Source organism: Corythoichthys intestinalis, unplaced genomic scaffold (assembly GCF_030265065.1).
Source record: "Corythoichthys intestinalis isolate RoL2023-P3 unplaced genomic scaffold, ASM3026506v1 HiC_scaffold_23, whole genome shotgun sequence".
Lineage (NCBI taxonomy): Eukaryota > Metazoa > Chordata > Actinopteri > Syngnathiformes > Syngnathidae > Corythoichthys > Corythoichthys intestinalis.
Genome location: NW_026651592.1, coordinates 5,724,593 through 5,751,661, shown reverse-complemented (window position 1 = coordinate 5,751,661; position 27,069 = coordinate 5,724,593). Strand labels below are relative to the sequence as shown.

At 39.6% G+C, this 27,069-nt stretch overlaps 1 protein-coding gene across 1 annotated transcript in view; it reads right to left on the bottom strand.

Annotated features, from left to right (window-relative positions):
• Positions 1–3,493: 3,493 nt before the first annotated feature.
• LOC130911106 (transforming growth factor beta-1 proprotein-like) overlaps positions 3,494–27,069 on the bottom strand; it is a 48,324-nt gene continuing 24,748 nt past the window's right edge. Inside the window, exons 2-6 of the mRNA XM_057828820.1 lie at positions 16,401–16,685; positions 16,047–16,281; positions 15,815–15,965; positions 5,782–5,892; positions 3,494–5,702 (exon numbers count right to left, since the gene is read on the bottom strand). Of these exons, the coding sequence (XP_057684803.1) occupies positions 5,655–5,702; positions 5,782–5,892; positions 15,815–15,965; positions 16,047–16,281; positions 16,401–16,685 (830 nt within the window). The 3' untranslated portion in view covers positions 3,494–5,654. The remainder of the gene's footprint in view (positions 5,703–5,781; positions 5,893–15,814; positions 15,966–16,046; positions 16,282–16,400; positions 16,686–27,069) is intronic.

The window sequence follows — 27,069 nt, the reverse complement described above, 5'->3', positions numbered from 1 at the left end:
TAATTGTCAACATGGGTAAAACTCAACCATGAGAGACAAAATGTGGAGAAAAAAAAACAGAAAATCACATTGTTTGATTTTTAAAGAATTTTTTTCTAAATTAGAGTGGAAAATAAGTATTTGGTCACCTACAAACAAGCAAGATTTCTGGCTGTCAAAGAGGTCTAACTTCTTCTAACGAGGCTCCACTCGTTACCTGCATTAATGGCCCCTGTTTTAACTCATTATTCGTATAAAAGACCTGTCCACAACCTCAATCAGTCAAACTCCAAACTCCACTGTGGCCAAGACCAAAGAGCTGTTGAAGGTCACCAGAGACAAAATTGTCAACCTGCACCAGGCTGAGAAGACTGAATCTGCAATAGGTAAAACGCTTGGTGCAAAGAAATCAACTGTGGGAGCAATTATTAGAAAATGGAAAACATACATACAATCTGGGGCTCCATGCAATATCTCACCCGCTGGCGCCACGTGGCGCCAAAATGATAACAACAGCGGTGAGCAAAAATCCCAGAACCACATGGGGGGACCTAGTGAATGACCTACAGAGAGCTGGGACCACAGTAACAAAGGCTGCTATGGGTAACACAATGCGCCGCCAGGGACTTAAATCCTGCACTGCCAGACGTCTCCCCCTGCTGAAGAAAGTACACGTCCAGGCCCGTTTGCGGTTCCCTAGAGAGCATTTGGATGATCCAGAAGAGGACTAGGAGAATCTGTTATGGTCAGATGAAACCAAAATAGAACTTTTTGGTCGAAACACAGGTTCTCGTGTTTGGAGGAGAAAGAATACTGAATTGCATCCGAATAACACCATACCCACTGTGAAGCAGGGGGGTGGAAACATCATGCTTTGGGGCTGTTTTTCTGCAAAGGGACCAGGACGACTGATCTGTGTAAAGGAAAGAATGAATGGGGCCATGTAACGAGAGATTTTGAGTGAAAATCTCCTTCCATCAGCAAGGCATTGAAGATGAGACGTGGCTTGGTGTTTCAGCATGACAATGATCCCAAACACACAGCCAGGGCAACAAAGGAGTGGCTTCGTACGAAGCATTTCAAGGTCCTGGAGTGGCCTAGGCAGTCTCCAGATCTCAACCCCATAGAAAATCTGTGGAGGGAGTTGAAAGTCGGTGTTGCCCAACGACAGCCCCAAAACATCACAGCTCGAAAGGAGATCTGCATGGAGGAATGGGCCAAAATACCAGCAACAGTGTGTGAAAAGCTTGTGAAGAGTTACAGAAAATGTTTGGCCTCCGTTATTGCCAACAAAGGGTACATAACAAAGTATTGACATGAACTTTTGGTATTGACCAAATACTTATTTTCCACCATGATTTGCAAACAAATTCTTTAAAAATTGTTTGTAGGTGACCAAATACTTATTTTCCACTCTACTTTGGAAATAAATTCTTAAAAATCAAACAATGTGATTTTCTTTTTTTTCCCCCACATTAAACCTAGAACTTGAGAACTTGCACAATTAATGGTTGACTAAATACTTATTTGCCCCACTGTATGTACAGTATATATACAGTATTGGCCAAAAGCGACACCTCAAATGTGGATACTTTGAAGAATGTAGAATATTAAACCTGTTTTCAGTTATTTCACTTTTTTTTTTTTTTTTTTTTTTTTTTTGTGGTTCATAGTTTTAATGTATTCAGAGAGGATTTACAATAGTAGTGAAAATATATAAAATGTAAAAACGATGAGGTGTGTCCAAACTTTTGACTTTAGTTTCAGAGTCATCAACATGCTTTACCCCAGTCTCACAAAAGTAAAACTCCGCCTATGGTTACAAACACTAACAATAAAATGTGCATAAAGGCTGGTTACAAACTGTAGAAGTGCTGGCTGTTTCGTTACCTGTAGACTTTGTTTCGCGTTTTGTCGCGTTGTGCTGTAATTCCAAGTGCTTCCTTGTTGAATTGGATGTAGAGTTTTTAGCGGCCGACAGTCTTTTTCAGCCAGCGCAAAGTTTGCAACGCACGGAGATATTTTTGTCATCTTTACTGGACAGATATAATGGCTGTATTTCCAGTGAGCAAAGGCAGCCATTTGCGGTATATATCCTGCCTTTCACTGTTAGTAGGGTTGTTCCGATCATGTTTTTTTGCTCCCGATCCGATCCCGATCGTTTTAGTTTGAGTATCTGCCGATCCCGATATTTCCCGATCCGATTGCTTTTTTTTTTGCTCCCGATTCAATTCCAATCATTTTTCCCGATCATATACATTTTGGCAATCCATTAAGAAAAAAATGAATAAAACTCCGACAAATATATACATTCAACATACAGTACATAAGTACTGTATTTGTTTATTATGACAATAAATCCTGAAGATGGCATTTACATTATTAACATTCTTTCTGTGAGAGGGATCCACGGATAGAAAGACTTGTGACTTTGTATATTGTGACTAAATATTGCCATCTAGTGTGTTTGTTGAGCTTTCAGTAAATGATACTGTAGCCATGCCCAAATGCATGACGGGAAGTGGAACCATGACTGTGCCTAGTGCTACCAATTGATATATCTTCTCTGCGTTGGGAAATAACATAAGGTGTTAAAAAAAAGATCAGTTGCTACCTTGCTTCCCCACATTGCTTCCCATTATATTTCTAATCGTAGGGAGAGGGATTGTAAGGCTTTAGCCAATTAAAAAAAGGCTCCAAAGGCTGCCAAAATTCACTCTACTCATTTTACGCTGCCTTTTATCTCTCTATATAGGTAAAACGGCACCATTACAGATTGAGCGTGACAATGCGTTAATACATTTTTTAAAAAATTAATTACCGCTGTTATCGGGATAAATTTGATAACCCTACTTTAAGCCTAAACTAAAGACTCTGGATGAGTGTAACATATTATGTCTGTAACGTTAAATACAATTAGAAAATGATTTAATTAAAAAAATGTATATTAAAAAAAGGCATGGCCGATATTTTTTTGCCGATTCCGATACTTTGAAAATGATGTGACCGGACCCGATCGATCGGGATGCCGATCAGAACATCTCTAACTGCTACTATTCTGACGATGCAGCGATGCCAATGAGGCTATGTTGTTGACCGCCGTGGCAGACAGCGCTCAAACAGCATGGTAATACACGTGACCCGTTTTTTTCCCCCGATGAGAAAACGTGAGCTTTGATGTCACTCCCCAAACCTAAGAGCAATATTTTCTATTCAAATGCTCTTCGTGCATGACTGCAGTATTCTTCATTCTACATACATTATGAGGCAAAAACAAAATAGTAACGCACTGGCACTAAGGAAACTTTAATCGGATTTCTGGCTTGGAAAAATGAACGTGTTAGATTGCTCGTTACTTAAAGAAAGTAATCAGATTACATTAACGCGTTACTGACAACACTGATGATGATGACATCAGACTTTTTCTGTCTTCTGATTGGCTGGTCAGAACAAAGCATGTCTAACCATTTGGTGTACAGTCACAACAAAACAAAAAACTCTTATTTAACACATACACATTAAACATAAGTTTTTATTTCTTTTTTGTTGTTGTATCTACAATATCAGAAAATTAAGTGCAGTATAAAACATGTTTGCTTCATTCCTAAAACACTTGACTTTGCAGGAAGTGAATACAGTGAACCCCATCAATTTGTAGTTTGTTCTTGGCCCTTTTACTTGAGCCTTTATTTTATGCTCTTTAATGCACTAGGATGGCCATTAGATGGTGCAAAATTACTGACCACTTGGAAAGAAGTAATTACTTTCAAAATACGTTAAATAGATACATCTTGACGGTTTTTACATCTATTTTGTAGATTAAGGAGAGTAATGTCACCTGGGGTTTTAGTACATGGGACTCTTTTGTACTGAATGTTGCGTATATTCCTCTGCAACCCATTCATTTTAAAGTGTAATGCGATAAAAGGCTTCCAGTCGAGTTTAAAATTAAATTTAAAATCCTCCTTCTTACATTTAAATGGTAAATGGTGTTATACTTATATAGCGCTTTTCCACCTTTCAAGGCGCTCAAGGCGCTTTACACTATCTCGCCATCCACCTACTTTAAGATCATTAATGGGTTGGGCCATCTTATCTCACCGATGCTCTGGTTCCATACAGCCCCAACAGAACACTCCGCTCTCAGAATGCAGGTCTACTGGTAGTTCCCAGGGTTTCTAAAAGTACTGTCGGAGCTAGAGCCTTTAGCCACCAAGCCCCTGTTTAATGGAATCAGCTTCCAGCTAATGTTCAAGAAGCCGAGACAATCTGCACATTTAAGATTAGATTAAAAACGTTCCTATTCAACAAAGCTTATGGTCAGGCTAGTTGAAGTCAGAGTAGACTCAAAGTTTAGTCTAAGCTGCACTAGAAGCTATAAAGCTGGGGGAAGTACAGCCACTGAGTTCTATCTCCTTTTTCTCACTCTACCTACCACTTATCTTACTTTATTTCTATTTTCCAATGTTAATGTCTTGTTGTCTAGTCTCTTCATCACTAGTCACCCGGTGTCCCCTTTTCCCCCTCCCCTCTGGGGAGAGGCTATTTTTCAGCTGCAGCCTCCTGACTGTCCGGACCCCAAGCATGATGGACGTCCTTGTTGCTACCCCCGTCTCATCTGGCTAGATGGACCTCTTCTTGTTCCTTTACTCCACTGCATCTTTACGGACTGTAACTTTGCCTGCTAATTCCCTTTAGCGGTCCTGGGGCTTCCTGTCTATCCGTCCTGGGAGTTGATCTCTCCTGACTGTGGTACTCCCCAAGGTTTCTTATTTTCTCCCGAAGACTCTGGAGTTTTTGGAGTTTTTCCTTGCCGACATGGAGGGTCTAAGGATGGGGGATACCCAGGAATTGAATTTATTTTGTCATCTTTGTTGCTTCATTTGCTGTTTCTGATTGTGTATCATATTGCCTCTGCAAAGCCCTTTGAGACAACGTTGTTGTGATCCAGGGCTATACAAATAAAATTGAATTGAATTAAAACATGTCTGAAATTATATAAAAGTGTTTATGTCCTAGCTCGTAGTTTATTTGCTGTTTGAACTATTTTTATAGTCTGTTCTAAACATTCTTCAGGGCAATTACTCGCATATTGGGGACCGAACCTTACTCCGAAACTGGAGTTTACTATAGTGCAAAAAAGAAAACTGAAAATGGAAACTGACTATGGTGGCAAATTTCTGAGAGAATGAAAAAGCCTCATTTTGATAAGCAGACATTCATTCAAAGATCAACATGAAAACACTTTAAACACTTGACACGGTTTTTGAAAAAGCTAAGTAAAACCCTCAGTTGGAGGGAGTTTCCGCGAGGCGAAGCGTCCCTGCTGTCCTTTGTAAACACACCTGCTGCAATGTCCCATGGGAAAACCCCAACAGCAGCTGTTTTCCATGCCTTCAGCAACATGAACGCAATGGCGGACATCCATTGTCCAATCAACACCACCATTTCAGTCCCCCGATGTGTCAGTCCCAAAATAAATTAATCCTTTTAAAAAGTCAATATGCTTGGAAAAAATGTATATACAGGTACAATATAATCAACGGAAGGAGAATCAAGGTTTGATTCCAGGTCAACGATGGGTGACTTCCAAGCATTCCTCCTTGCGTTTCCTCTTCACCAACAGTGTTCCTAAAGTGGGATTCTTCCATGTACTTCCCAAGTCTTGTCATCTTTTAGCTACACTTACACGACTTAACAATCATGTTGGACAGCTGCTCCACCTAAAAGTTAAAGAAAAAAGTTGTAAAACCAGAACAGGGTTCTACCTCAGGTTGAGAGTGCATGTTTGCACGGACTTACCTTGTGTTGCCTGCCGACGTAGTAGAGAATTGGAAGGGGTTCCAGTGCCTGGGGGACACAACAGGGCTGGGCTGACGCGCCGGGGTTATGGTGCTTGTAAAGGGCCAGAATCTAAAGGGAAATGAAGCGAGGCAAAATAATTTAATCGAGCCAGACCGAACAGAACTATTATGTCTATAACATAGATTATGGCTACGTTCAGACTGCAGATCTGAATGCACAAATCTGATTTTTTTTTTGTCATTTACGATCCTTTTATGTGACCATTCTGTAAGAGTGTGACAATATCTCGATACAGCGATATATCGCGATATTTTGCAACCCGATCGGTTATCGATATGCTCCCGCTAAGTATCGACACTTTTATTTAACATATTGGCCATACAAAGCAGTATGGATGCTGTAAACTGCTCAATGTTTGTTGAGCAATTCCTTGGCGGTCCACTAGGGGCGCTCGGGAGTGGCGGTGAAGGTAAAGTGCGCACAAGTCGTCTAGAGAAGAAGAGAGGAAGCTCCAAGTGGGTTGGAAAAAAAAAAAAAAAGCTTCGTGAGAACGGTGGAGGAAAAAATGAGAAAAATATTGCTTCAAATCACACATGGGGCCACACTTTAGATTTTACACAAACAAGAGAGGAAGTAAGGTGAACATGGACTTTGCTGTATGAAAGAATTGTCTAACAAAAACAAGGTTCACTGGCAGCTGGTGACGAAGTCCACACCGGATTTCTTCACTGCTTCGCTTTCATACTTGAGGTAAGAAAGTTTTGCAATGTAATTGATTTTTAATTTACATGTATTATTTTGATGACATTTCGTGTGGAATGATATAAAATATAAACCAGGACCCTAAACTTGGATGAAAATGAATATCGAACAATGAATTTACCGATTTATTTGATATTATTTGAGGACCACTTTCCATCTAGTTTACTACACAAACTGTTATTACAGCCATTTTGATACAATAAGCTATAAAAATGGTTTGAATAGCTTCCAAGGTCTATAAAGTGATGTGCATGATAATTAATGTAGCCTACATATTAAAAATAGGTAATTATTGCATTTTTAATTTCTATACATTCAATTAATTTTTAAAAATTCACTCGATACTTCCAACACAAAAAAAAATATCAGGATTTCAACTCAAAAGCTATTAAGTAGCTAATAGTTTTTGTTTTATTTTGTTGTTTTTAAGGTGAGGAAGAATGTGACTGACCAAGTCTGACACCTCAAATGCTGAAGCAGATAGCGGAAGTGCTCAAACCAACGCTTTTGGCAACAAAGGTCATATACGAAGAAAACACCCACCAATTTTATCATTGCCCCACTCCAAGCTCAACTGCTGACTGACACCCACAGCACTGTTTTTTATTTTATTTTATTTTATTTTTTTAAAGATTTTAAAAAAGAAATTAAGGGTGCCATTTAGGGCTGCAGCTATCGAATATTTTAGTAATCGAGTAATCGACTGAAAATTCTATCGATTAATCGAGTAATCAGATAAAACAAATATATTTTTAGGTGAAGAGCAATTATAAATATACATGAGAAAACAAGACATTTCATCTAATCTTGAACCATTTTCAGTCAATCAATGTCTATATTTTCGATGTATATTGTTGAAAACGGCCAACAATTGCATCTCAGATGTAACTAGAATTAAAAAAAAAAAAAGACTAATTCACTGCTTTCACTCAAAAAACTTTTAGATCTTATAAAAAAAAAAAATATATATATATATATATATATATATATATATCTTACTTAAAATGCCGTTACGCTTGATAACACACATCACTTAAAAGTTTTCCCACGTGTTTCAATTGAATTTCTCTTTTGTGTCAAGCCATTTTTAAGTTAGTCTAAACTGTAAGTCCTGATAGGATTTTGAGTTTTTGCAGTGTTCAAAATAAATGTATGATACAGGCTGTATTGGAGCACATTAGGGACCAGTGCTACTTGGTGTTTTATCCAGCAATGACTACTGAGCTAAAATTGATAGTTAGCATGATTAAGTTTTTATTTTACACCCTCATCACTCCACAATGCTATGTTGTGTTAAAGCCTATATGTAAGACACGTTAGCCACGCATCGACAGTGGTCATAATTAATTGAAACCTAGCCCTCCGCAGGCCTAACGTTACGTGAGCTAGTAGCGACAGTAACGTTAATCTTATTTATTAGCGCTTAGCGCTGTACTGCTTTAAGATGGCGGCTGTTTACTAACCCTGCCCAGACGCGGCCGAGTCTGTCATTTTGCATCTAGTTCAACATACATGTGATCTCTATGAGACGCATCAGACGCTACCTGTACGGGCTAGTATTTAGCAACGTCGGCGTCGTTTGTGGCGGCTGTCGGCTGCAGTAAGTTTTTTTTTTTCCTTCTTCCTCTCCGCACGTGACAGCGCGTTGTCCCGCATTAAAAATAGTCCGAGCAAAACGTGATGCTTAGAGCTGTCAAAATAAACGATTACTCGAGGTGAATAAAATTACTCGGATCAGTTTTTAAACTCGAGTTACTCGAGTTGCTCGAGTACTCGTTTCAGCTCTAGTGCCATTCATCATGATCTCTCCAAGAGATATCAGTGGTTGTGGTTTGTTTCCTCTATATGTGCAGGTGCACAATTTGCAGTAGATTTATATTTTACAGCAATGTTGCACAGAAAAGGTGTCACTGTTTAATAAATGACTTAAACAGTATTTTTTTCTATTTTGAAATGTCTTTTTTTTTTCCGTTTCAACAGTTGTATCGTAGGATATCCTGTATCCAATTTCTGACCAATATATCGATAATCACTGTATCATGATATCGTGAGATAATCGTTATCGTGAGCCTTGTATCGCGAATCGTATCGTATCGTGAGGTGCCCTGAGGTTCCCACTCCTACCATTCAGACTTCCCTCCCCCATACCAATTCCAACTAGAGCTGAAACGAATACTCGAGCAACTCGAGTAACTCGAGTTTAAAAACTGATCCGAGTAATTTTATTCACCTCGAGTAATCGTTTATTTTGACAGCTCTAAGCATCACGTTTTGCTCGGACTACTTTTAATGCGGGACAACGCGCTGATGTCACGTGCGTAGAGGAAGAAGCAAAAAAAAAAACTTACTGCAGCCGACAACCGCTACAAACGACGCCGACGTTGCTAACAAGCATATTGACTTTTTAAAAGGATTAATTTGCTAACAACGTCGGCGTCGTTTGTAGCGGTTGTCGGCTGCAGTAAGTTTTTTTTTTTTTGCTTCTTCCTCTACGCACGTGACATCAGCGCGTTGTCCCGCATTAAAAGTAGTCCGAGCAAAACGTGATGCTTAGAGCTGTCAAAATAAACGATTACTCGAGGTGAATAAAATTACTCGGATCAGTTTTTAAACTCGAGTTACTCGAGTTGCTCGAGTATTCGTTTCAGCTCTAGTTGGAATTGGTATGGGGGAGGGAAGTCTGAATGGTAGGAGTGGGAACCTCAGGGCACCTCACGATACGATACGATTCGCGATACAAGGCTCACGATAACGATTATCTCACCATATCATGATACAGTGATTATCGATATATTGGTCAGAAATTGGATACAGGATATTCTACGATACAACTGTTGAAACGGAAAAAAAAAAGACATTTCAAAATAGAAAAAAATACTGTTTAAGTCATTTATTAAACAGTGACACCTTTTCTGTGCAACACTGCTGTAAAATATAAATCTACTGCAAATTGTGCACCTGCACATATAGAGGAAACAAACCACAACCACTGATATCTCTTGGAGAGATCATGATGAATGGCACTAGAGCTGAAACGAGTACTCGAGCAACTCGAGTAACTCGAGTTTAAAAACTGATCCGAGTAATTTTATTCACCTCGAGTAATCGTTTATTTTGACAGCTCTAAGCATCACGTTTTGCTCGGACTACTTTTAATGCGGGACAACGCGCTGATGTCACGTGCGTAGAGGAAGAAGCAAAAAAAAAAAACTTACTGCAGCCGACAACCGCTACAAACGACGCCGACGTTGCTAAATACTAGCTCGCACATGCTACGTTAGTTGCAGGTAGCGTCCAATGAGTCTCATAGAGATCACATGTATGTTGAACTAGATGCACATTGACAGACTAGGCCGCGTCTGGGCAGCGTTAGCAAACAGCCGCCATCTTAAAGCAGTAGAGCGCTAAGCGCTAATAAAGAGCGCTAAGCGCTAATATATAAGATAGATAGATAGATAAGATAGATTTATTAACAGACTCAAGGTCCAACAACACAACACAACAATAGATTAAAAGACAAAATAAAATAAAGAAATGGTAAAACAATAACACAGCACTGGGTCTCCTAACGACCCACATTTAAAAGGCACGTATACCAGTGCTTCCAAAACCGAGACAAGTAGCGTGTAAAGCTGTACAAAATGTTGGTCAGGCCCAACACAATCACACATATCACACATATCACACAATCACATATAAGATTAACGTTACTGTCACTACTAGCTCACCTTACGTTAGCCCTGCGGAGGGCTAGGTTTGAATTAATTAAGACCACTTTCGATGCGTGGCTAACGTGTCTTACATACAGGCTTTAACATAACATAGCGTTGTGGAGTGATGAGGGTGTCAAATAAAAACTCAATAATGCTAACTATCAATTTTAGCTCAGTAGTCATTGCTGGATAAAACACCAAGTAGCACTAGTCCCTAATGTGCTCCAATACAGCCTGTATCATACATTTATTTTGAACAGTGCAAAAACTCAAAATCCTATCAGGACTTACAGGTTAGACTAACTTAAAACTTAACTAGAACTTAAAAATGGCTTGACACAAATAGAAATTCAATTGAAAAACGTGGGAAAAAATCCTAACTTTTAAGTGATGTGTGTTATCAAGCGTAAAGGCGTGTGTTTATATATATATATATATATATATATATATATATATATATATATATATATATATATATATATATATATATATATACTTTTTAAAAATAAGATCTAAAGGTTTTTTGAGTGAAAGCAGTGAATTAGTCTTTTTTTTCCCATTGTAGTTACATCTGAGATGCAATTGTTGGCTGTTTTCAACAACATACATCAAAAATAAAGACATTGATTGACTGAAAATGATAAAATGTCTTGTTTTCTCATGTATATCTATAACTGCTCTTCACCTGAAAATATATTTGTTTTATCCGATTACTCGATTAATCGATAGAATTTTCAGTCGATTACTCGATTACTAAAATATTCGATAGCTGCAGCCCTAATTCCAACACCCAGCTACAGTATGTGGTATCGGCTGATGCCGATGCTGTACCTTTTTTTTATGAGGGGCAGAAAGGAAGGAAGCAGATTAGGGCTGTCAAAATTATCGCGTTAACGGGCGGTAATTAATTTTTTAAAATTAATCACGTTAAAATATTTGATGCAATTAACGCACATGCCCCGCTCAAACAGATTAAAATGAACGCAGTGTAATGTCCGCTTGTTACTTGTTTTTTGGTGTTTGGCGCCTTCTGCTGGCGCTTGGGCCCAAATGATTTTATGGGCTTCAACACAATGAGTGAGCATGGTGTAATTATTGACATCAACAATGGCGAGCTACTAGTTTATGTTTTGATTGAAAATTTTATAAATTTTAATGAAACGAAAACAGTAAGAGGGGTTTTAATTAGGGCTGTCAAAATTATCGTGTTAACGGGCGTTAATTAATTTTTAAAATTAATCACGTTAAAATATTTGACGCAATTAACGCACATGCCCGCTCAGACAGATTTAAATGACAGTACAGTGAAATGCTCACTTGTGTTTTATGGAGTTTTGCCGCCCTCTGCTGGCGCTTGGGTGCGACTGATTTTATAGGCTTCAGCACCCATGAGCATTGTGTAAGTAATTATTGACATCAACAATGGCGGGCTACTAGTTTATTTTTTGATTGAATATTTTACAAATTTTATTGAAACGAAAACATTTAAGAGGGGTTTTAATATAAAATTTCTATAACTTGTACTAACATTTATCTTTTAAGAACTACAAGTCTTTCTATCCAAGGATCGCTTTAACAGAATGTCAATAATGTTAATGCCATCTTGTTGATTTATTGTTATAATAAACAAATATAGTCCTTATGTACCGTATGTTGAATGTATATATCCAGCTTGTGTCTTATCTTTCCATTCCAACAATAATTTACAGAAAAATATGGCATATTTTATAGATGGTTTGAATTGCGATTAATTGCGATTAATTATGATTAATTAATTTTTAAGCTGTAATTAACTCGATTAAAAATTTTAATCGTTTGACAGCCCTAGTTTTAATATAAAATTTCTTTAACTTGCACTAACATTTATCTTTTAAGAAATACAAGTCTTTCTATCCATGGATAGAATAGATTAAACATTTTAATAGTTTGACAGCCGTAATGCAGATAGAAGATGAGAAGAACAAACAACAACAAGAAATACAAAAATACAGGACTGTACATGCCTATGCTACCAATAGACATAGTGGTGCTATCTAGTGCTGCAACGTTTAATCGATTAACTCGAGTATTCAATTAGAAAAAAAGATTCAAATGAAATTTTGCTGCTTTGAGTATTCGTTTAATGAAAGTGGTGTTGCGATGGTTTGTTTTTGAAAGTGTTTGCATTTAGTTTTATTGATTTGGGTGGATACACTGCCCTCTAGTCTGCCTCATTTTACATGGCCAAATCCAGCTGCTCCCTGTCAAAACAAACATAAGCTAGGTTTTTGTTTGAGCTAATGTTTTTTTTTCAATGCATTCATAATTTATTTTAAAGGTATATTAAGCATTTTTTGTGGGAATATGTGTCTGAATCATTTGTTAAGAGCATTGTAAAAAAAAAAATGTTTTTTTTAACATTCGTATTTTATAGCATTTAAGCTAGTGGACCTTTGCTATGTAAGTTAGCCAATTGTTGTTTTGTTGTACATCGAGCCTTATTTATTTTTTATACCGTTTAAGGCCCAGGTAAGGTATTTTAATTTTTTTATGTTTGTCTGATTACTCAATTATTCGAAGTAACTAGTTCATCGACTAATCCACTACTAAAATAATCAATAACTGCAGCCCTAGTGCTATCATTAGCGAATTGTATTTACCCGCGGATACCATGTGGTGGGACTGATAACCGAGGAGAAAGAGGAGGGCAGGTGAGTCAAAAGGAGAGGTGATTTGGCAGGGTGAAGAGTACACAATTCAGCAATGTGAGTAGGGCAACCTAGTATTGTGTAAATCAAATTTAAGTGTGGATATGTTGACATCCTATTCTATGCTGCCTGATCGCTAATCCTGGCACCGACAGTCTCTCTACCTGAGTGTGCCTAATTGCACCCATTCATGCGTGAACCCACTCAGAAGTGTGATAGCCCTACAAAAAAGTGGAAAATTCTGCGCGGGTGCCGCACCAGGACCGTTGCACCGCCCCAGCCAGTCTAGGTGGTGTGTGTGTGTGTGTGTGTGGTGGGTGGGGCAAGCGTGGCCCACAACTCCCCCCGCAGCTCCGGCAAAGGGGCCACCACCATCATCATGGGACCCAGGGTGGTCGCCAAACCATCTGTACACCCATTAACCGGCCCTCATGGAAGGGATGAGGGGACATGCCAACGCCCTCACACCCGTCCCCAGCGCTGTCCTCCCACAGGGACCCCCAGCCACTGCCGCAACCCCCCAACCGACACGGCACCGATACTGCATTAAACAAAAATAAAAAAGGTCCATCCATCCATTTTCTCCCACTAATCCGAGGTTGGGTTGCGGGTGCAGCAGCTTCAGCACGGAAGCCCAGACTGTTTAATACCAAATTACTGCATACTCATGAATGTCAGGTAATTGGTATCATAGCTCAGTCAGACACTGTTTAACTCATTGTCTGCCATTGAATGCGTGGGACATCCAATCCAATTGAAAAATGATGGCTGACCCTCTCGTCCACCCATTTAAAATGGATTGGATGTCTACTAGTGATGAACAGTGTTGGGCACGTTACTTTAAAAAAGTAATTAGTTACAGTTACTCACTACTTCTTCCAAAAAGTAACTGAGTCAGTAACTGAATTACTCTATAGTAAAAGTAACTAGTTACCAGGGAAAGTAACTATTTTCGTTACTTTAAAAAGAAGTTGTATGTCAAAGAATTTGAAATTTTCTGAACAGTATTCGAGTCAGTTGAATAGAGAAGAACAGACAGGTAGTTGTGTTATAGAACCTTGTAATATTTATTGCACCTCACCAGCAACAGATTTATCCTACACTTGAAGTGCAACAAAAATAAACAGATTTGAATTGCTTACCACAGATGTCGACAAAAGCTTTGCCCCGGGACATAAATTACACTTTACATGCACGCTCTTTCCTTTAATTTCGACCAACTTGAAATAGTGTTTATATCTCCACCTCGTAAAGGACAAATTTTCCTCTGAATCCTCTGCCATCATATCCCTCTGCATCTGTTTTGCATGTGTGTGTTTGCCGCTCGCGCTGTTCCGGTTTGTGTGTGAAAACACCGGCTCTGAAGGTTTTTTTATTTATTTATTAATTTTTTAAAAACAAACTTTATTAACAACAAATACACATATACAAACATAGGCCGAGACAATTCACATATAAACAACCGGCTCTGAAGTATGTGCGCTATTAGGCTCGAGCGTTTACGTAACAGAATGGGGGATCACGTGAGATTTGACAACAACGCAGCCATATTGGAAGCAGGTCTGGCTCGCGGGACATTAAACTTTAACTTGCCAGTTCGATAAAGAGACAAACTCGTTACTAAAGCGAAGAACAGATATGGGATCAAACTGAAGGATGTGAACAATGTTTGTTGACCATCACGAGCAAGCCGAAAACAAATGGAGTAAAGATGTCGACGGGCTTCCACAATTACGCGAAATGGACATTCTGCTGTATTTATTGTTTGGTGTATGTTACTAAACTCATCAGCGATTCCGAAATTACACATCGCTACAAAGCTACGAACAGTTTTACTGCGGATGGGTGCAGGACCTGCACATTATGACCGTATCAAACGGCAACTCCATCGCTCTTGCAAAGGTAGGCTATGTGTATTTACTATTTTCATTGCCATGAACCTGAACGCACCCCAAGTCTTGGATGACAAATAAACAGAGCAGAGTAGACTCGCTACGGCTGGTAGTTTCTTCAATTTATTCAGAGTAAGTAACGCACCGCTTTTGACCGTCAGTAACGGTAACAGCGTTGTAACGGCGGAAAAAATAATTAGTTAGATTACCCCATCACTGAAAAAAATAACGCCGTTAAGTAACGGCGTTATTTATAACGGCATTATTCCCAACACTGGTGATGAACTCATTTAAAATTCTCAGGAGAAGGGTAATTAGATGCCACACGATTGGACGTCCATCATTATCTTGGGTAGAGCAACGTGTAAGGCACCTCTCCCTAAAAATTGGCTCAATTCATGTGAAATTTTAGCATCAATGAAATGTTTTACCACCTCACAGCGGATTTGCAAAACAGTTTACTCGCGAGCCACACCTTGTGACAGCAACAACTATCCTGTGGGAGAAACTCGGCAGAGACATGCATTTGAAGAATCCAGACCCTGAGTTCAGAATTTAAGAAGTTGTTTTAGGAAATTAACATCTTTAACAATCCTCCACTCCCACCCAAATCAGTTGCCGTGAGTCAACGTTTGCCGATTTTCACGTACAGTTCCAGAATTCTAGCTCTTGCTGTTCTTGGACTTGGAAAAATTCCAATGAGAAATGAGCAACACAACACGCCCCATACCCAGTTTCCTTTTGGCCATGGTAAATTACTCAGTTTCCTGTGGTCAAAATTAGCTTTGCATTCAACATTCAGTCCCTGATGGGAGTTATTACCGATGGTTCTTAAACTTTGAGTGAAGAGGTCAACAGCGAAGAACAAATCTGGAATACTAATCATCTTAATGCATTTTAGTTCTTAGTCTAGGACATGTTTTGATTAACAGAGAAGTAAAAGCTAAATTAGATCTACTTTGAGCTCGCTCCCTACCTGAGAGTATTTGTTCTCAGCATTCCAGATGTATGTGCAGGAACCCATGCAGTAGTTGGCATGGTAACCGGTTGGCCGGTGGATCCACTTCCAGCCCAGGTCTTTCCTGAAGTCGATGTACAGGCTCCTTACACAACAGGTCTCTGTCTGGCTGCAGAGGGAACTTTGTCAGTTATGACGTGTCCCATACTTATTGCGGCATTTTTGCATGGCGTTGTGTTTTGAGACTTACGCAGTGCAGGTGTCACGCGTGTCCGTGGAGCGTCTTTTCCTTGAACTGAGCTGGCCACTGGCACTGACTGGGATGGACCTGGTCAAGATGAAGGGCGGCTGCTGGGTCATCTGCTTTAATACCCCGACGTCGCTCCGATCGCTTTCAATCCCGGAGATGGAGAAGCTAAAAGCGGCATCGGCGCTCCTCTGGCTGCATTCACAGAAAAGCCGGAGTTCGAATCCCTGCTCGTCCTCTGCCAGGATTGACATTTGAAATGTAAGAGTTTTGAACACAGCTGATAGTAAGTCCTAGAATCGGCAAATCGAGTCCGGTTCTCTGGTCTGGTTCAGACTAGAAGGTGTGAGGTCTTACCATTTCCTTGGATCCAGTCCTGTAAGGTCTCGGTTACGTCAAAGGAGAGCCACTTGTCCTTCAACTGGTTGGTGATAAAGCGGGATGCCAAGTATCGGGCCGACGAGCCCACGCCGCGGTACAGTTCCACCCTCTGCTCGCTTTGTATGGATGGATTCTTGATGAGCATCCGCAACTCGGCGGTGGTCAGCAAGCGGGAGTTACCCACGCTTGCCCGGATCTCGGCAATGTTGAAGGATAGTGAGACGTTTTTGGAGTTCTTGGTAGTCTCTGAGTAGTTTTTCCCTGCCGGATTAAGAACAAAAAAAATGGTTAGTCGTGCAAGAGTTACACTTTTCAAAGCTGAATAATGTGATAATACACTGGTGTCAGGGGCGGGGATCCACTTCCAAAATTGGGAGGGGACAATAAACTGTAAAATTTTAGAGAGGACTTGTTTTGGGGGGCCAGTGATAAATGTAAACGTGTTGTACAGCATCTTTAACTGCAATTTGTAACTTTAATCTTTAAACAGGGATACTAGTATCTTTCTTAGCACTGGCTGAGTCCAGACTTAGAACCAAATGATTAAAACAAATGTTATGTATCATCATCAGATATCATCATCCGTTCCAGACAGTTGTTGCCATTCACAAAGTTATCTTCACCACTTGGCAGGGGCGCTGGAAGTCCCTTACAGCAGGGGGTGCTGCGGATTTTATTTTGTTTTTTCTCCTTCCAAAAACAGCCGTTTCTGTCCAAATTTGTCATGCTTGTGCTTTTTCTCCATACAAAGTTTGCACAAAGGCAGTACACACGCATGCTGGACAGTTTACGTGCTACCACTAGGCTACTACAAAAACAGCATTCTGTTTCACCTACAGTGTGTGTTGGAGTTTTTGTACTGGAAATAAAAGCCCCTGTGTATTATAATGCAAATCCCCGCAGCTAGACGTCGCAATGACACAAAAACGCATTTGAAAACTAAAAGGTCCAATAATCCTCGGTTTAACACCCACTTTTCACACTCAAATAAATTGCGCACAAATATCCAACAGCACTCTGCACGGCGACAGCTCAACAGCAACAACAAACAATAATATGGCTACAATGCAAGCATGTGTTACCTATTTAAAGACACCAAAAGTAGATAGAACTATCATCATAATCATTTTCATTAGGGCTGTCAAAATTATCGCGTTAACGGGCGGTAATTAATTATTTTAATTAATCACGTTAAAATATTTGACGCAATTAACGCACATGCCCCGCTCAGATTAAAATGACAGCAGTGTAATGTCCGCTTGTTACTTGTTTTTTGTTGTTTGGCGCCCTCTGCTGGCGCTTGGGTCCAAATGATTTTATGGGTTTGGGGAGTGAGCATGGTGTAATGACATCAACAATGGCGAGCTACTAGTTTATTTCTTGATTGAAAATTTTACAAATTTCAATAAAACGAAAACATTAAGAGGGGTTTTAATATAAAATTTCTATAACTTGTACTAACATTTATATTTTAAGAACTACAAGTTTTTTTTTTATCCATGGATCGCTTTAAGAGAATATTAATAATGTTAATGCCATCTTGTTGATTTATTGTTAGAATAAACAAATACAGTACTTATGTACACTATGTTGAATGTATATATCCGTCTTGTGTCTTATCTTTTCATTCCAAAAATAATTTACAGAAAAATATGGCATATTTTATAGATGGTTTGAATTGCGATTAATTACGATTAATTAATTTTAAAGCTGTAATTAACTTGATTAAAATTTTTAATCGTTTGACAGCCCTAATTTTCATTTTAAAACTCTACTTGAATTTGAGAAAATTTTGCTGTTTTTATAAAGAAAAAAATCACTACTTCTTTTTAGCGCTATGTTAACGCCTCCTCTGTCAAGAGTTAACTTTTCCAATAGCGCCTTATTTAACGTGACCCGGTAGAAAGCAAGGTGTCAAGTGGTGACCAATTAACAACAACAAAAAAACCTTTTTCCAACGTATACAAGTATATTTAATCCTTAATGTTAAATACTCTATTGTTTCAATGTTTTATTCATTTATTTTAATAATAACAACAACAAAAAGAATCTACTGACACACTTTTTTTTCCTTCCCAACACCAGGAGGTGCTTCACAGACCCGGCTGCAGAAAGAAATTACAGGGGGGGCATTACATTTTTTGGGGGGGGCACACTTCTTCAATGTAAATTTAGCCGTAACAGTGGCGTTTTTACCCGTTATATTTTCTGATGATAGTGTCAGTCAGTGAAACTGCAGGAGGTGGCAGCGCTATCCCTTCATGTTGACTTTCGGCCGCGTCTTTGTCATGGCTTGAGTTCGTCTTTAGTTTCTTGAAAAAAAAACGGATGTCCATTCCAATTTGAATTAGCAACGGAGGAGCCGCTCAATCGCCATTTCTGTAACCGGAGCAATCCCTATCCAATCGCAGTAGTGTTGTATCGGTCGCGAACGATTCGTTCTTTTTGAACGAATTGTTTGGGTGAACGAGACCGAACTAATCACCATCTGCACTGATTCGTTCTATGAAGTTGGTGGCGCTTGTTCGCTGCGTGGGAGGGCGTTGAGCAAGCGGCAGCGTCTTCTGACATCGCACACGACCAATCAGACGCCAGCCTCATCGCGGGCAGGGGAGGGAGCGGAAACAGAATCATGGCGTATGTCACTCATTTCCACGTGTGGCCAATAAGCAGCCAGCGTGCAGGCAGGGGGGAAAGACTGAGTTTTGTCACTTCCCGTTCAGTGATTCGGTCCTCCGGTTCCTGACCTAGCTTGCTGCTAACTTGACTTTCCAGTAATGACTATGCGGTGAACGAGTCATAAAATGAAAGGAAACGACTTTGTCACATATTTGTTAACGTGGAGCCTATCAAATGCTGCTCAAAAAGACAAAAACACCACACAAATCTAGCGAGCATGGTTTAGTGTTCTACTTTTCTCAACAGACTCGGGACTGTGCCTATGACGATATACTATCAAATTTACAGTAATTTAAAACACGCGTAGCTACGAGGCAAGCAAAACCTGAGCTGCGGTCGCGTGACGGCAGTGAAGCGGGCAGAGAACTGTCACTATATGGAGGCTTCATGGCAGCGATATGTACCTCATATGTGCACAGAAAAAAAATAATATTTAGTATGATCACCATAATACTGATTTGCAATGAAACTGTATATACATGTCAATTTTTTCCGTGTTTTTTTTTTTTTTTTTTCGTGTCAGAGGGTGTCGGTTGGTTTGACAAATTATGTCAATCCGTCCATCATGTGCTACTCAAGCGCCCCAAAAACAAAGCGCGCGGACACGGGAGATGTCGCAATATGTCTACATTTTTCTTAACAGACTAATGAGAGTAGAAAGGCGAAATCATAAAGCAAAAAATTATTTCTCGTCAGCATTTGACGATCTGAGATGCGGGGACGACAGGGGAGCTGACCGGATTATTTTATTTATTAATACCAGTGCAAAAATTCAAAACGATCATCTTAATAATAAAAAACAAAAATACAACAGAGCGAGAGGTTAATATGATGTGTTGGCCGTTCCATAATTAGAAATTAAACTTTCGATTTATTTTTATTTTCGTGACAGCAGGCATGCCGCGTTGGCTGTTAGCAGCAGCATTGTATATGTGAGCAAGATCATGCTAAAGAAAGTCCGTGCGCCCCCGACCCCAAACCCCGACTTCCCCCTCAAAAGGAAAATGTTTAACCGTGTCCTAATTCGAAATGCAAGCACGAGCCATGACTTTGAGCCCATAGAACTAGGACAGACGACGCGGAGGTTCTCCCTCGCTTTTGCAGCAGCGGGAGGGAGACGAGGCTGTCTCTGAGAGCAGAATGATATCGCCTGTCACTCATTTCTGAAACTACGACGAGTGGTCAATGTGCAAGAGAGGGAGGGACCAAGCAATGTCACTTCCCGTTCAGTTATACTGCGAAGCGGTCTTTGGTGATTCGTTCGGCAACGTCACTTCCCGTTCACTAACCGAACGATTCATTTGGGTGGGGAGGGAGATGAGGGGGGCGAACGATTCGTTGAACGATTCGTTTGAACGAATCGTTTTACTGAACGAACCGGAATGGATTCGTTTACTCAAGTGAACGACAGATCCCGTCACTAAATCGCAGTACACAATGGCCGGCTACTCAGCCCGCCCCCCTTATCTGTGATTGGCTAGAAATTGCCTACATTCGCTGCTCTGATTGGTTGAATTGAATGACAACAGATCAAGATAGGATAACTAGAGCAGTGTTTTTCAACCTTTTCTGAGTCACGGGACGTTTTTACGTTGGAAAAAATGTCGCGGCACACCACACCAAAATGTTCCATAATTACTTTCTGTATAGTAGATTTAATTAAAAAATAATTTCTCAGTATTTATACTTACTCAATGTGAAACGTTTAGCAATTAGGCTTGAAAAACTATCAGACAGGGGACTTGAGCAATGCATTTAAGCACATCAGGGCTGGTCGTCTCGCTGACAACGGCTTTGCAGACAGGTAGTATTAACGTCTCTGTCACAGTTTGGGACTTTTGGGATTTAGCAACAAAGTAACTGGCTTTCAGGGCGTTCTTATTTACCTTTGTAGTTTTTCTCAAAAAGTTGCCCATTTCTCTGTGTTTTCATGAAGGCGTACAAAATAATCCATCGACTTGTTCTGAAGCGACGGGCGTTTGAGATGACGTTTAAACTTGTATGACGCCATGGCGCCCGATAGCCGCTCATGTCGCGTTCAAGAACTGCTCGGATTTCTAGGCATCTTCCACCTAGCTGTCCTCGATAATGTGTTGGAATAAAAAAAGAGGGAGGATTAACGGTCGTCACATATGGATAAAATGGAAAGGACACTTTTGTATATATCGACACTTGACGAGTCAAATAATGAACAGTAGAAGTGTTGGGGTCCACATTGTTACGGAGAGCAAGGTGGCTGATGCCTAGAAATCCGAGCAGTTCATGAACGCAACACGACTCATCTGCGCACAACCGAAAACTTTTCCCCCATTCCTTCCGTCCTACTGCAACTTTGCCCGACGATGTTAAAAAAAAAAGCGACATTGGATAATTTCTCGCGGCACACCTGACGATCTCTCACGGCGGCGGCACAATTGGTTGAAAAACACTGGAATATAGGGTTCATTCTCCCCGTGTGTGTGTGTTTTTGTGGAAGATTTTTTTTTTTTTTTTAAATTACACAGTACAGTTTAATCGAGCTAGGGCGGGCACAGCCGTCCCTCAGGGCGGGCACGGCCCCCTAATGCCCGCCCATGCCGCCGGGTCTGGACCCCACTTCCCACGCCACTGGATGTCTTCCATGATGTTGCAGAGTTGCGCTCTAGGTACTCATGCAGGGAGGGGTGAGAGAAAGATTCTAATATTTAAATGTCACATTATTGCGCAACTAAAATGAGAACTGAATCGATATTACTTTAGATTAGATTAAGTAGATTAAGTCTACAGCTCCAAAAATGCTTATTGTGTCCCAAATTATTGAGGGGGACATGTCCCCTCCCAGTCACCCCGGGATATCCGCCCTTGACTGGTGTAAATACAGTATATACATATGTACTTTTGAAATTTAAAGCATGTTTAATGATCTACTAATATTTAATCATCTATCATGTTAAATACTGTATACTGTTCATCTAACAGTGAACACTTCTGGCCAAAAGTATTGGCACCCCTGCAATTCTGTCAGATAATGCTCAATTTCTCCCAGAAAATGATTGCAATTACAAATGCTTTGGCAGTAATATCTTAAATTATTTAGCTTGCAATGAAAAACACAAAAGAGAATGAAAAAAAAAAACATTATGATTTTACAAAAAACTCTAAAAATGGACCAGACAAAAGTATCGGCACCCTTTGAAAAATCATGTGACGCTTCTGTAATTTGTGTAATTAAATGCACCTGTTAGTTACCTGAGGCACATAACAGGTGGTGGCAATAAATAAATCACACTTGCAGCTAGTTAAAATGGATTAAAGTTGACTCAACCTTTGTCCTGTGTCCTTGTGTGTACCACATTGAGCATGGAGAAAAGAAAGAAGACCAAAGAACTCTGTGAGGACTTGAGACACAAAATTGTGAGGAAGCACGGGCAATCTCAAGGCTACAAGTCCATCTCAAAAGACCTGAATTTTCCTGTGTCTACTGTGTGCAGCGTCATCAATAAGTTTAAAGCCCATGGCACTGTGGATAACCTCCCTAGATGTGTACGGAAAAGAAAAATTGACGAGAGATTTCAACAAAGGATTGTGCGGATGGTGAATAAAGAACCTGGACTAACATCCTGCAGTCCGAGGGTACAACAGTGTCAACCCGTACTATCCGCTGATGTCTGAATGAAAAGAGACTCTCTTGTAAGATACTTGGAAGACCGCACTTCTGACCCAGAGACATAAAAAATCCAGGCTGGAGTTTGCCAAAAATTTCCTCAGAAAGCCAAAAGCGTTTTGGGAGAATGTTTTCAGGTCAGATGAGACAAAAGTAGAGCTTTTTGGGAAAAGACATCAACATACATTTTACAGGAAATAAAAACAAGGCCTTCAAAGAGAAGAACACAGTCCCCACAGTCAAACATGGCGGCGGTCCCCTGATGTTTTAGGGTTGCTTTGCTTGCTCTGGGACTGGACTGCTTGACTGTGTGCATGGCATTATGAAGTCTGAAGACTACCAACAAATTTTGCAGCATAATGTAGGGCCCAGTGTGAGAAAGCTAGGTCTCCCTCAGAGGTCATGGGTCTTCCAGCAGGACAATGACACAAAACACATTTCAAAAAGCATTAGAAAACGGTTTGAGAGGAAGTACTGGAGACTTCTTAAGTAGCCAGCAATGAGTCCAGACCTGAATCCAATAGAACACCTTTGGAGAGATCTGAAAATGGCAGTTTGGAGAAATCACCCTTCAAATCGAAGAGACCTGGAACGGTCCACCAAAGAAAAATGGTATAAAATTCCAGCAGAGCATTGTAAGAAACTCATTCATGGATACCGGAAGCAGTTGTTCGCAGTTATTTCGTCTGAAGGTTGTGCTTCCAAGTATTAGACTGAGTGTGCCAGTGCTTTTGTCCAGCCTGTTTTTGGAGTTTTGTGTAAAATGACGATTTTTTTTTTCATTCATTTTTTTTCTTTTGTGTTTTTTAATTGCAAGCAAAATAAATTAAGATATTACTACCAAATGTAATTGCAATCATTTTCTTGGAGAAATTGAGCATTATCTGACAGATTTGCAGGGGTGCCAATATTTTTGGCCAGCACTGTATGTACACATTTCTTGAATACAGTATCACATTTGCATATCCAGTATAGGTCACATTTAATGTTGCGTATAGCTATTATGTACCATACTTTTACAGTAAATCGGATTCAATAGCGATACACCTTGAGTTCACCAGATTTACATGACAGTATATTTAACATCTACACACTCTGAATGCATCATATTTGCATTACATTGAATATCATACAGTTTAACTGTGTATATACTAGAGCTGGGAATCTTTGGGCACCTAACGATTCGATTACGATTACGATTCAGAGGCTCCGATTCGATTATAAAACGATTATTGATGCACCCCCCTCCTTTTTTTTTTCTAAATGTTTTGTACATTAGTTCCAAAATTGTTTAAAAATCCTCTCAGGCTTAACCAAACTACTATTTCAGTATCAAGTTAGCATATAACAGTAAACAAATATACAAAAATAACAGTAAATAAAATACTCCAGTCCCCATTCTGAATCAGCAGCTTTAAACTATATTCAATTAATTTAATGTTGTGAATCAACTGTTATAGTTGTTAAAATTGCTCCCGTTATTCCATAATTTCCCTTTTGTCTACTTTTGTCAAAGTTTTAAAACTATTTCATCATTTATATTCAAGACAAGATTCTGCCGATTTAGGAGTATTTTAGATAAAAAGTTAATTAGGTTTGCTACAACAGAGCCTTCTAGAGAAGTCACTGCTTTAGTACTGCTTTGAGATGGCGGCTGTTTACTAGCGCCGGAAAGTCTGTCATTTCGCATCTCGGTTTAATAATACATGTTCTAACACCGCCGTCGTCTGTCATTTTGCATCTAGTTCTACATATATATGATATCTACTGTAGCCGTATGTTTGTAGCAACTAGCAACTGGGCGTTGTTTGTAGCTGCTGTCAGCCGCAGTTAGGTATAATTGTTTTTTTATCTAGCGGCATGAGTTGAACATGATATTTACTCTCAGTCCGTTCCTCATTGCGTCCCAAAGACCGCGCTATGTTTTACTTCCATTTTACCTGGTATAATTCAATAATCGGAATCTGGATGTTTGTGAATCGTTCTCGAATCTTCCGCGGCCGAATCGCGAATAATTTAAGAATCAGAAATTTCGCACGCCTCTAGTATATACTAGAGTTGTTCCGATCATGTTTTTTTTGCTCCCGATCCAATCGTTTTAGTTTGAGTATCTGCTGATCCCGATATTTCCCGATCCGATTGCTTTTTTTTTTTTTGCTCCCGATTCAATTCCAATCATTCCCGATCATTTTTCCCCATCATATACATTTTGGCAATACATTAAGAAAAAAAATGAATAAAACTCGGACGAATATATACATTCAACATACAGTACATAAGTACTGTATTTGTTTATTATGACAATAAATCCTCAAGATGGCATTTACATTATTAACATTCTTTCTATGAGAGGGATCCACGGATAGAAAGACTTGTAATTCTTAAAGGATAAATGTGACTTTGTATATTGTGAATAAATATTGCCATCTAGTGTATTTGTTGAGCTTTCAGTAAATGATACTGTAGCCATTTAACTGTTCTGCCCAAATGCATGATGGGAAGTGCAACCATGATTGTGCGTAGTGGTACCAATTGATATATCTTCTCTGCGTTGGGAAATAACATAGGGTGTTAAGAAAAAGATCAATTACTACTTTTCTTCCCCACATTGCTTCCCACAATATTTCTAATCGTAGAGAGAGGGATTGTAAGGCTTTAGCCAATTAAAAAAAGGCTCCAAAGGCTGCCAAAATTCACTCTACTCATTTTACGCTGCCTTTTAGCTCTATATACTGTATAGGTAAAACGGCTCCTTTTCAGATTGAACGCGACAATGCGTGAGTGGGTCGTGCAGCGCATGTGTTAATTGTGTTAAATATTTTAACGTGATAAATTAAAAAAAAAAAAAAATTACCGCCGTTAACGGGATAAATTAGATAACCCTACCTTAAGCCTAAACTAAAGACTCTGGATGAGTGTAACATATTATGTCTGTAACGTTAAATACAATTAGAAAACGATTGAATTAAAAAAATATATATATATATGTATATATATATATATATATATATTTATCAAAAAAAGGCATGTCCGATATTTTTTTGCTGATTTCGATACTTTGAAAATGACGTGATCGGACCCGACATCTCTAGTATATACATTATCATAAATACACTCCATACGTCGAGTGTATCATAGTAACATTTCACTGCAGCCACAACAGCTGATAGCGCATTCATCAAGCCCAATCAACCAATCAAACTTTATTTCTGCATTGCTTTTCCTTCTGGTATCATTGTTATATCTGTCAGTAAGATGTCACTATGTCCCCTATAGTTAAGATTCATGTGTTTACCTTATGATATTCCCAGAATGGTAAAACACTGGAAGGTTCATATGTACGCATGACATAACATAACTGTTTTTCATCCCTCAATGTCTTTTCCAGCTGCACACACACATTAGCAAAATTGAATAAGTGCACGCACGCAGAGCGTGACGGCCGCCAAATAGGAATCGATTCCACCTGCGGCAACGGCCAGCGTAAAGAAAGAGGGTTTTGTTTTCTTACTTCCATTTTTTAGGGGAGTGAGAACACCCCATTTCCCAACTTCCTTTCAGCACTAGACAGAATACAGAACCTAACCAAAGTCTAACCTGTGGGTCATTTGTGGCATGTTTCATGTTTTTTAATTGGTCTGCCACATATTCTAATAATAATAAAATTGAGCGCAGTCTGCATCAAACGCTTATAGGAACAAGTGAAAATGTTCAATACAGTGGGGTAAATAAGTATTTAGTCAACCACTAATTGTGCAAGTTCTCCCACTTGAAAATATTGGAGAGGCCTGTAATTGTCAACATGGGTAAACCTCAACCATGAGAGACAGAATGTGGAGGAAAAAAAAAACAGAAAATCACAGCTTGATTTTTAAAGAATGTATTTGCAAATCATGGTGGAAAATATGTATTTGGTCAATACCAAAAGTTCATCTCAATACTTTGTTATGTACCCTTTGTTGGCAATAACGGAGGCCAAACGTTTTCTGTAACTCTTCACAAGCTTTTCACACACTGTTGCTGGTATTTTGGCCCATTCCTCCATGCAGATCTCCTCTAGAGCAGTGATGTTTTGGGGCTGTCGTTGGGCAACACGGACTTTCAACTCCCGCCACAGATTTTCTATGGGGTTGAGATCTGGAGACTGGCTAGGCCACCCCAGGACCTTGAAATGCTTCTTACGAAGCCACTCCTTTGTTGCCCTGGCTGTGTGTTTGGGATCATTGTCATGCTGAAAGAGCCAGCCACATCTCATCTTCAATGCCCTTGCTGATGGAAGGAGATTTTCACTCAAAATCTCTAGATACATGGCCCCATTCATTC